Source organism: Triticum aestivum, chromosome 2B (assembly GCF_018294505.1).
Source record: "Triticum aestivum cultivar Chinese Spring chromosome 2B, IWGSC CS RefSeq v2.1, whole genome shotgun sequence".
NCBI classification, from domain to species: domain Eukaryota; kingdom Viridiplantae; phylum Streptophyta; class Magnoliopsida; order Poales; family Poaceae; genus Triticum; species Triticum aestivum.
Genome location: NC_057798.1, coordinates 214,815,101 through 214,826,410, shown reverse-complemented (window position 1 = coordinate 214,826,410; position 11,310 = coordinate 214,815,101). Strand labels below are relative to the sequence as shown.

The 11,310-nt window shown below is 44.5% G+C and overlaps 1 protein-coding gene across 2 annotated transcripts; it reads left to right on the top strand.

The window, feature by feature from the left end:
- Positions 1–3,689: 3,689 nt before the first annotated feature.
- On the top strand, positions 3,690–7,510 carry LOC123044419 (transcription termination factor MTERF9, chloroplastic). 2 transcript variants are annotated; one of them, XM_044467154.1, is made up of 6 exons: positions 3,690–4,017; positions 5,231–5,303; positions 5,375–5,529; positions 5,623–6,312; positions 6,417–7,012; positions 7,144–7,510. In XM_044467154.1, the coding sequence occupies exons 1-5, from the start codon at positions 3,769–3,771 to the stop codon at positions 6,747–6,749; spliced, it is 1,500 nt and encodes a 499-aa protein (XP_044323089.1). In that variant the 5' UTR covers positions 3,690–3,768; the 3' UTR covers positions 6,750–7,012; positions 7,144–7,510. The 2 variants fall into 2 exon arrangements, with proteins under 2 accessions (XP_044323089.1, XP_044323088.1); XM_044467153.1 differs by having other exon boundaries at positions 6,417–7,048.
- Positions 7,511–11,310: the final 3,800 nt, after the last annotated feature.

Sequence of the window (11,310 nt, the reverse complement as noted above, 5' to 3'; positions counted from 1 at the left end):
TTCTATCACTTTTCTAACGTTTCTGAAAAACAAGAAAGAACTAAGATGGGCCGGCCCGGCTTGGACTACTGCAGGCGCCCGTTTGCAAATTGCACTGTAATGGGCGCCTGCAGCGTCAAATAGGAAATGCCAGCCAGGCCTTATTTTGTTCCAATCAAATCAAGCCACGTATGCGGGAGCACGGATGGGCGCACGCGCGGGAAGCAGGCGAGTCTCATCCCTGGATTGAAGCGAGTGGATGAAAACAAACAGGAAAAGGGGATATAAAACCCTGCTACTTCTTGCTCGCGTCCTGGGCCAGACCAAGACCATCGGCGAGTGTCATAGCTTCCTCGCGTGGGAGTGACGGGTCGTGGGAGTGAACGCTCGCTGAAAGGGAGACCCAGTTAGGCCGGCCCAGGAGCGGGGGAGGCAGGAGTCTCCTGTTTTCTGTACTTTTTTACGATTTCTGTTTCTTTTTTCTTTATTATTTCAATTTTGTTTACACTTTAAAATATTATATATATATATATATATGTGTGTGTGTGTATGTATGTATGTATATATATATATATTACAAAAAACACTTCATAAAAAAATTGGAAAATGTTGACCAAGCATTTGAAGAATGTTAAATGTGTACAGAAACAATGTTTATCACGTCTATAAAAAGTGTATTAAAAATGTGTATAAAAATTTGATCATGTATTAAAAAATGTATAAGAAGTTTTTTGAAAAAGTATTTGAGAAATGTTGATAAAGAATTTTAAAAATGTTAAATGTGTATAGAAACAATATTGACCATGTATTAAAAAAATGATGAACTTTTTTTTATCATGTATATAAACATGTTAATCAAGCATTTTAAAAATATTGATAAACCATTCAAAAAATGTTAAATTTGTATAAAAAATATCGACCATGTATTGTAAATTGATGATGTTTTATTATTATGTATGTAAACATGTTTTTTTTGCGGGGTGTGTATGTAAACATGTTAATCAAGCACTTTGGTTTTTCAGCCGTTCATCGTCTTCACTTCGAAGGCGGCGATGGTGGCGCTAAAGAAAGAAGGTTCAGATATTAACGAGGCAATCGATCATATGGTTGGGGATAGATTTGGAAATCAGTCTGTTCAAGCAAGAATGGTGTGGCGGGGACGTCATCCTCATGGTGGACCTGTGTCCTCAGGCTCCGTCGTTTGCGACAGTATTTGCTCCAACGCTAATGTGGAGCTCGGGAGGTAGTTCAGGAGCGGATGCAGATTTTGGTCTGCATCGACGATATCTGAAAGACGAAACGCGTGGTGGTTCGTGGTTGATGGATGGCATGTATGGTTTCCTCCTTCTGCGCCTTAGTCGTGGTGGGGTACCAGATCTGAAGTTCAATGGCGTGTCCGGACTGTTGCCCCAGTCTGATTCGTTCAACGGCAATGACTTCACTTTGGGTGGGCCATCTTCGAGGTCCACAAAGCTGCTTATCAGCGATGGAGCCGCGTCGAGCCCGGGTGAGGACATGATCCGTCATTTTTCCTTTGATGGCTATAGTGGTGGTGTGGGAGGCAGGTGACGGGCGTTGGTGTTAAGCTCAGCGATGTTCTGCTAACTTTTCAATTTTGTCATGTCGGCCTTTACGTAACTTGTACTTTGTTTTTTACGATATGAGTGAGACATGTAGTACCATGCAAAAAAAAGCATTTGAAAAAAATGTTGAATAAGTATTTGGAAAATGGTGATCAAGCATTTGAAAAAAAAATTCAATGTGTATAAAAATGTTCACCATGTATTAAGAAAACAATAAAATGTTTTGATCATGTATATAAACATGTTAATCAAGCATTTGAATTTTTTTTGAATAAGTATTTGAAAAATGGTGATCAAGCATTTGAAAAACCGTGACTCTCGCGGAAGCAAATCCATGCCTCTCGCAAAAAGAAAACAAGTTTTTTTCGTTTTCGAGAGGCCCGTCCGTGTCTCTCGAGGAAGCAAAAACGCATTTTTTCACGCAATTTTTGTTATTATCTAACAGCTAAGAAAAGCCCGTGAAAAATCGAAAAGCTAGAACAACCGAAAACCATCTAAAAAACCGAAAACGCGCATGAAAAAAAATCAGAGGGAGTGTCCAGAGCGCGACACGTGGCGGCGGCGGTGAGCTCTCAGCCCACCCCAGGTGACCCTTGCAGGGGCTTCGGAAGGATTACTCCTTCGTTAGTTGCTCCCTCTTTTCTCTATTTAAAATGAATAAATAGAGCCTTGAAGAAAAGAAAAGCGAGGTTTGGGAGATGAGGTTTGGCATGGGGTTATTTTCATGGACTCACAAAATGAAGCTTGACAGGCTCAAAAAAGAAATGAGCTTGATCCAAGAAAAGTAGGATTGGGCATGTTTGGATGTTTAAATTCAAACTCATATGAATTTAATTCCAATGGGTTTGAACTAGGTCTAGTTTTTAGGAGTGTCCAAAATTCATGAAATTTTTGGTGGAGCTTGTTAAATTCAGAAAGAATTTGTGGGAAATTTGGAGACCAAACTTTGTAGAATTTGAATAGGATTTTTGGGACATTTTGATATGAATTTGAAAACGTATTTAAATAAAGTATAATCAAGACTCAAAAGGTTTTCTAAAAATGTTCACAGTTTTTAATTTGGTGTGAAATACTTAATGGAATGATGAAATGAAAATGCAAAATTAAAATAAAACAAATATTATAGTAATAATTATGAAAATAAACAATGGAATTCGGGATCAGAGTAGGGACTTAGCTGGGCGCCACACTGTAGGTGCGGCTCATAAAGCACCGATCTTCCACGTGGCGTCTCCTATGGGCTGGCCCATCTGGCATCTTATTTTACATTTGAAATCCATTCGGCTTTCCTTAATTTTTTTCTTTATGGTTTTTTTCACGCTTTTATCTTCTGATTTTTAGTTTCCACTTCCTCGTTCTTTTTTGTTTCTTTGTCTTGTCCTTTACTCTTTTCTTCCGCTCTTTTTCTTTTTTTCCCCATTTTTATTCTTTTTTAAGGATTTTTTTGGTAAACACAATGTTAACACTTTAAAAAGATAAGGTCAGTTTTGAAAATGGGTGAACATTTTCTAAAAGTACATGATTTTTTAAACAAATACGAGAACATTTAAAAAATACATGACCATTTTTTCAAATTTATTAACGTTTTGCCAAAAACATGTGAATATGTGAAAATACATGAATAGTGTGTCTAGAACTCAGCTTTTAATTACATTGACATTCTAATTAAACAAATAAATATAATAAGAAACACATTTGCAATACACATACAACTTTTACAAGCATATGCCTTTTTATAATAACTTCGGTTAATGGAGTAAGATCATGATAAGTTTGGAGAGCCAATGCCAAAACTCTGTCACTCTTGTGAAAATGAAACCCAGAACAAAAGTTGGGGCGTAACCATTTTAGCAACGCGCCATATCTAAATCAGGGTCTTGTGTAATTCAGTGATTTACTAAAGAAAACATGGAAACCGGTGCGTCGGCCGGACTGAGATCCAGTGACTTGCTAGAGCCGAGTCACGAGTGAACAGTAAGATAACTTGCCATCCTCTTTACACCGTCCAACCCATCAATCAAAGAGAGAGAAAAATGGTCCTGCCCCGTCTGGCCGACTCAGCGGCCCGGCCCGGCCCAGCGGGGCCTTAAACCCCGCCCTGAAAGATTCCTTACTCGTCCTCATCCAAACCCCGACCGAATCCCCAACATCCCCCACCGCCGCAGATAAAAATCCAAATAATCGAAGCCCCGCCGTACTCTCGCCCATGGCGCTGCTGCAGCTGCATCCGCCGCCGCTGGCGGCGCTCGGTCGCTCCGTTCTCCCCTGCCGCCCGTTCCCCTCCGCGACCGCGACCGCCCGCCGCTCCCTCGCCTCGGTCGCCTTCTCTCTCCAGACCAACGTGCGCCTCCTCAAGCCCAACCGCCGCTCCCGGCGCTCCCGCTACCCCTACTACGACCTCGACGACGATGAAGAGGAAGAAGATGAGGAGTACGACGAGGACGACGAGAGCGAGGTGAGCTTCCCCAATACCAGTGACCATTGCCAAGTTGAGTAGGCCGTTGCTTCACTGCCAGTGCCTGGCTCTAGTCATGTGAGAGAAACGCGAACTGGGCTCTCACTTGGTTTTAAAATGTGCTCGTCGCACGAGAATTTAATTGGACAGTCGTATTGGTATAGAGCGTGATGTAATATCTAGCTCAGTGTCTCGTGAAGATTTGGCATACCCTAGTCATCAAGGAAATACCTATACCGTTTGTGCCTATTCTAGAATTTATACTTCTGTTCTGCAGTTTGGATGTACAATTTGCATGTTTGATATGACTGCTTGTCTTCCCGTGCGTGCGGTTTTGGCTCTGTATCCCACATTACATCAGATCATTATAACCACATAATGTAGCACAGTTGATACTTTATCAGATTATAAGCACCGCATAATGTGGCACAGTTAATATTTTGTAGTGTAAGAACTTTGTCGAGGCTTAAGGACTAGTGCCAACAAAGCATGAGCAATCAGCCATTTGGCAGGTCTTGTGTAGTTCTGAGTTTGGATATGAATTGCAATGGTCAGGATATTGGTAACTTGTACCATATCGGTCGGGTGCTGAGTAGGGATAAATAGGCGAGTTTTCCAGTTAATCGCCTGATGAATCAGTTAATTGGCTATTCGGTGACCCACCGAGTGGCGATTAACTGACCGAGATGCCGATTAACTGGCCAATATTTGGAACAATGATGAATTGTCAGTGCTGTTACCATTGAACCCTCCTGAGTCCAGACAAATGGTCTGAGATTTGCTTGGAGAGCTGGAACATATTGACCAAACTCTTCTAGCTCCTTTTAGTTTCGGTAACATCAGATGCTTCTGTGCTCACATTGCAAACAATACATACTTCAAAAGGATATTGCGATACAACGTGTTCAATTGCCCCTTCCTATATTAGTGACACATGACGCCGTAGTGAATGCTCCCATGCTTTGCTATTTTAAAAGGATGTTATCATAATGAACAGTGGTCTATCTAAACCCAGTGTACAGAATTTCCTTGGAAGGTATATGTCATATGTTGTGTTGACACACTGCTAATACTACATCATTTGATGCTGCGTTTGAATTATTATGCAGAATTTTGTCTAAAAAAGATCACTTTTGTTTATCTGCTCATAGAACAGATATTACAAACTCACTGTTCCAGTATATCTTACTCTATATTGCACTACTCTTTTCAGGACGATTTGTCAGGTTTGGAGTATCCTGGTGTCCTTTATACAAACAACCCGCGTGCTCCGAACAAGAGAGCAGGTATACTTAAGCTATGTAAAATTTCTTAAAAACAATGGTACCTTGTATTGAAACCTGGCTCTATGCTTCAGGACGAAAAACACAACTGGTGAAAGAAAATTGGGAAGGAAGGCGGCCCAAAACTCGTGATAAACATGCTAGTCCAGGAAGGTCTAATTCCCTCCACCCCAGGAGCAAAATAAACAGAACATTGCTGAATCTTACAAGCATGAACAGTAAAGTAGAGGTAGGTTTCTAAGATCAATTCAGTATGTGCATGTTTCTGGTCCATATTTCAGTATGTAAAGGTACGTTGACTAACAAAGATTTGTTGTTGCAGTTGAAAAATGAAAGTATCTCTCGGAGTCTGTTTCAAAAATTGCAAGAAGAATATGACTTTGATGACAAATGGTTACCCCTTATTGATTACCTGTGCTCATTTGGACTGAGGGAATCCCATTTTACTTACATTTATGAGAGACACATGGCTTGCTTGCAAATCAACCGGGCTTCTGCAGAAGAAAGGTTGGAGTTCCTTCTAAGTGTTGGTGTTAAAAGCAAGGATCTGAAGAGGATGCTGGTCAGACAGCCGCAAATTTTGGAATACACTCTCAGCAATCTGAAGTCTCATGTTGCTTTTTTGGCTGGCATTGGTGTTCCGGATGCACGTATGGGGCAAATTATTTCTTCTGCCCCTTCATTTTTATCTTACAGTATTGAGCAGTCCCTGAAGCCAACTATAAGCTATTTGATTGAGGAAGTGGGTATTGAGGAGAGCGATGTGGGGAAAGTGGTGCAGCTAAGCCCTCAGATTCTGGTGCAGCGAATTGATAATGCGTGGAAATCTCGATTTCTTTTTCTCTCAAAAGAACTAGGGGCTCCCAAAGATAGCATTGTCAAAATGGTCACAAAGCACCCACAGCTGCTTCATTACAGCATTGAGGAGGGCATCTTGCCTCGAATCAATTTCCTTAGAAGCATTGGCATGAGAAACTCTGATATTCTCAAAATATTGACAAGTCTTACTCAGGTATTACCATATGTCCATGTACATGTTATCATTCCTCATCCTTATATCTTTGCTGTTGCTATTAAGTGTCTCTCGTGGTAAATGTATCCTGCCATGTTTTTCAGGTGCTATCTTTGTCGGTGGAGAAAAATCTCAAACCAAAGTATCTTTATTTGGTCAATGACCTTAAGAATGAGGCTCAATCCCTGACGAAGTACCCCATGTACTTGAGCTTGTCTCTCGAGCAGAGAATTCGTCCCCGTCACCGTTTTCTTGTTTCATTGAAGAAAGCTCCAAAGGGCCCATTTCCTCTTAGCTCCTTTGTGCTTACAGATGAGCGTTTTTGCCAGCGGTTGGCTGGGACGAGCTTAGAGAAGTACCATACATTTAGACAGAGCTTGCTGCTGTCAGGTTTCGAAGATAAGACTGGAAGGAAACCATTGGCATCACGACGGTAGTAGTTTGAGGAACTTGACCTTAGGCAAGAGGGTTGCTTCTGACTTCCGTGCCTGTCCTCACTGTAAGAAAGCTCCAGAGGGTCTATTTCATATTAACCTCCCTCGCGCCTGTGGACGAGCATTTTTGCCATCATTGAGCCTTGACTAACTTAGAGAGAGAAGTAACATACATCGAGACAGAGCGTCTGTTGGCAGGTTTTGCTGAGAAGTCTGAAGGAAATTGTTAGCACCAAGGCAGTAGATGATCAATATTCAGCTGACAGGTTACCTTTTAGACTATGAGCCTGTCCTTCCTCGCTGTAAGATGACCATCTTACACAGCACTTTCCTTTTCTTTCTGCGTCTTCCGGTTGTTATTTTGCGTAGTTCTGATGATTGATCTACTATTTTCCAGGAAATGGCCTAGGTTGCTGGCCTGGTTACCCCTCTGTTCAACTGTTGCCTCCTCGTGAAACATCTTGTAGAGTCTTTCTGATAGCTCCGGATCAACTACAAATGGATGGTTCATCTGACAGAACAGCATCCACCGGAATGGCTGATCGAACATTCTGTTAACTGCTTAAAGAGTAGCTGCCTTGACTTCTTACGGTTAACCGCAACTTTCGAGCAACACATTAAGTCTAGCAAAACTGCAGCTTGACCATATAGTGTGCAACTTCTGTGTCAGACATATACTAGTAGGCTATAGTAAATTTTCTTCAGGGTTGTAATGATAGAGATTATGCGGTTGAGATTTGTCTGTAATGGTACTATTACTGTGCCTACGTCCTCCCTGTCTCTCACAGGGCTATGATGGGAATCGCAGTTTTAAAAACTATACCGTCGAGGGATCTCAGCAGGTGCGGTAGTGGAAGAAGAAAACGAGTGCAGCATTCGACGAGGAGCCACATGTACCAGAAAATGCTGGGGTCATGTGTTTCTGAGCGAAATTTTCCATCTTCAAGTTTCAATATCACGTTACTAATTTGCCGGTGTGATTATAGGAGGATGTATTTTTTTAGAAAAGGAGGAAGACCCCCGGCCTCTGCATTTGGATGATGCATGCAACCATTTTATTAATTATTCATAAAAGACCTTACAAAGAGATACAACAGTAAGTCCGAAGCCATCATCTAGGCAACATCTGTCGCTACTCCTATCCAATTGATGAAGGGATGCTGATAGTCTGGACTTAATACCACAGATCTCTCAACCAAGCCTAACATCTAAGAGCTGAGGCCCCTACCAAGCCACTTGCCGTGTATGGGGCACACACCGGTCCGACGCGCTCTTAGTGGCGGCCGCAGCCAACTACCACCACTCCATCTTCAGAGCTATACTGACGCATCATCCTTGCCCGGTCTAGCTCCCGTCGATGCCACCACGGCGCCCAACGGCACCACTTCCCTGAGCGTGAACCGATGAGCACGTTGCGGTCGCCCCGGTACACCTCAGCACCATGCCGCCAAGTATCACCAGCCAACACAACTTGAAGTCTCTGGAAGATCTGTCGTGCGTAGCCCTGCAGACCAGACATGACAAAAGGTAGCACCTGTTGGCCAGGCATGACTTGACATCTTCACCGAAGCTCCGTGCAAGACGAAGCCGCTCCACCTCCTGCCTCTGACTTCCAGCGCTACTACACAAATGATGCTCCTGAGAAAAACGACATCGCATTGCAGCCATCGTCCGGTCTGGAAGACCAGATCCTAGGGTTTCTCCCATAGCAGTACGAGTGGGTCGACAGTAGACACACGGCGATGCCTTCATCAAGGTAAGGACGCAGAACGCCATCATTGCCTGTCGTCGGCTCGGTGTTCACCGGCAACTATGTCTCCCCGACTCGCAGACGGTACTAGATGACGGATTCGGAGGTCCGAACACCCAGCCTGAGGCCGACCACCTCTGACGAAGAGATGACCACCACCGTCGGCTGCACCGCATCCAGATCGGCGGCCACGCCGGGCCGTCGCCACCCCCCGCGCCATTCGCTAGTCACCAGATCCGGGATGGGCCCGAGCCGGTCGGACCAACGAGCGCGCCGCCACCCAGCCATGGGGTCGCCGTCCCGGCCACGCCGCCCCCTGTACATCCGGCCAATCCCCACCAGCACCATCGCAGGCGCTGCCGTCGGGACGTCGCGTCTCCATGGGCCGAAATGGGGGCCGCACCTCCGCGGATCTAGGCGCCCGCGCCACCCATGGATCCAGGGGAGAGGGGAGAGGCCCTCCGCCGCCGCGTCGCACGCACGGGCTTAGCCCGACGCCGACCACCTGCGGCGGCGAAGGGAAGGACAGGAACGGGGCGGGTCGCTGGCGGCGGAGGTTGGCTCCTCCCGTGTCGCCCGCGAGGCGGGCGACGCGAGAGGCGAGGGGGGCGACGCGAGAGGCGAGGGGGGCGACGCGAGAGGCGAGGGGCACCCAACAATACGTGTGTATTTGCAGGAATGTAAAAAACAAGATATATGTCTTTGGAACCTTATCTTTTTTTTTATATCTCTCCCTAATAATAATAAAGCACGGATTGACTTTGTCGGGTTCACCGTCACAATACGCTTTTTCCCATGAGTTTACGCCTTCAATTTAAATTTAAAACATATACATGAGGTGGTACTAATTCAGGAACCACGTCGTATAAAAAAGACGATTCGTTTCCTCGATCCTTCTTTCGTCCCCAGCAGCCAGTCTCGGTTCGCATAGGCTGGCCACCCCCGCCTCGGCCTTAGCCTATCTATTGCCCAAAACAGCATCATGGCCCAACTACAACCAGAGACGAGGTAAAAATTGCCATGAACTACCGTGCTCCCCTTCTCCCCCTATCTCGCGCTGCAAGGGCATGGCCCTGCGAGCGGCCGCGACGAGGCCCGCGTCCTCCAGCCTTTGCTGCCGCCACGGCCACCTTCTTCCGGCCGTGGGCGCGCTTCGCTATGACCTGTCCGCCGCCGCCAATCCTCTCCGGCCTCCTCAGTATCTTTGTCAATCTCGGACGAGCTATTCCGTGATTTGGATGGACAATGGGAGGCCGTGTCCTCCAACACCAAGCAGTCTCGAACGAGCTATTCCCTGGCCTTTGATCAGGAGCGCGCCGATCAGGAGAGCTGTAGCGCTACCATATGTCATAGACACGGAGCCAAGCGCTACCATTCACGACACAAAGGCACAGTTCAGAGGAGACAAGTGGGCAACAAACACAACCAGAAAATACAACTTGTTTGCTATAAGGAGCAGTCCTCGGCCGAAATCTCCATTAGATTGCATTCTTGGACCATAAGCTCCATCAAAGCCCGTCCAAATTACTTTTTTTGACGCAACGTACAATGTCGCCGTCGAGTTCGCCGAAGGAGGAAGTGCCGAGTTCGCCGGAGGAACAAGACCATCTGTCCAACCGTCCAATTTCGCCTGCTTCGGCTACACGAGAGGTAATGTATTGCCTTCATATTCACTGGATGGAATCCCCTGTTTGTCCCCTATCTCTTGTCTCCGATTCTGTTCTGTAGCATGACTGAAATAAGTGATAGTACTTAATTTATAAAGCATGAGAAAACTGATGAAGGATGGTTAGTACAGCAACAAAGTTTTGTAAGCTCAAATTTGTAGACTGATTTAGTAGTCTATGTGATTGCTACATGCAAGTCAGTTTAGAGTTTCTGAGGGGAATGGCCTGGTCCATCTTTTCTTGTGATCTGAATTATGATGTAGGACATGGCCACAAGGGTTATTTCTTCTGTTGGCAAATAATCTTAAGACTTTTTCCCCGGGTGATTCGTAAGACAGATTACCCTACACAATTCACAGTTTTATATTTCTTATGCATCTAAATATATCTGTAACTGAAAAAAATCAGGTTCCCGCAGGTTTTGACTTGACTAACAAATTTAAGTGAATTTGTTATTCCTTTTTGTGCTCTTCTTTTTATTACTCAAATAAATCTGTAATTTAGCCAGACTAACATCAATGGGCTGCAGGCCATAACTATGCTAGCTTAACCTGAATTTATAAAAGAAAATTTACCAATTCGTTTTGAAAATATCTTAGGCATCAAGTCCAGCAAGTTTGAGATGTTCACGGAAACATGTCGGTTTCAGGCAACTATAATTCAGGATTCTTTGGCAAACTGTAACGTTTCAGCCATTCAAAAGCATTGCCCATGATGTTAATATGTTGACTAGGGCCCTTTTGTAGAAATTGAAGTGTGGCATCTCTTTTGATGATTCAATAGAATTAAGTGTCTGGAGTCACTTCATATTCAGAATTGCCCTGCCATCCATGCAATAAATAAAAAAGTGATTTGGCTTGGTTTTCATGTCTCTTCTGTGTATGTGCGTGCAGATGGCAAAGGCGTCCAATCCAACTCAGGTGGAGGCCAAGGAGGTTTCAGTTTTTTTTCTTCAACACGTCTATATTTATTTTCTATATCCAAGGTGGCACTAATCTTTGGTAAATTTGCAGAAAAGCCCCTCACTTTTTATAGAATCAACCCGCAGTCTGTATAGAATCAACCCGGAAGAGAAATAAAGCCCACGCCGTCCGTCTCCCACACACGAAGCAAAGCAGTTGATTTTCTCTATAAAATCCCACATCAC

Bases quoted from the DNA above. Each gene is read 5' to 3' on its own strand.
- LOC123044419 (XM_044467154.1), top strand. From the start codon at position 3,769: ATGGCGCTGCTGCAGCTGCATCCGCCGCCGCTGGCGGCGCTCGGTCGC. The intron at 4,018-5,230 runs GTGAGCTTCCCC...TACTCTTTTCAG, and splicing joins ACGAGGACGACGAGAGCGAG to GACGATTTGTCAGGTTTGGA. The intron at 5,530-5,622 runs GTAGGTTTCTAA...TTGTTGTTGCAG, and splicing joins GCATGAACAGTAAAGTAGAG to TTGAAAAATGAAAGTATCTC.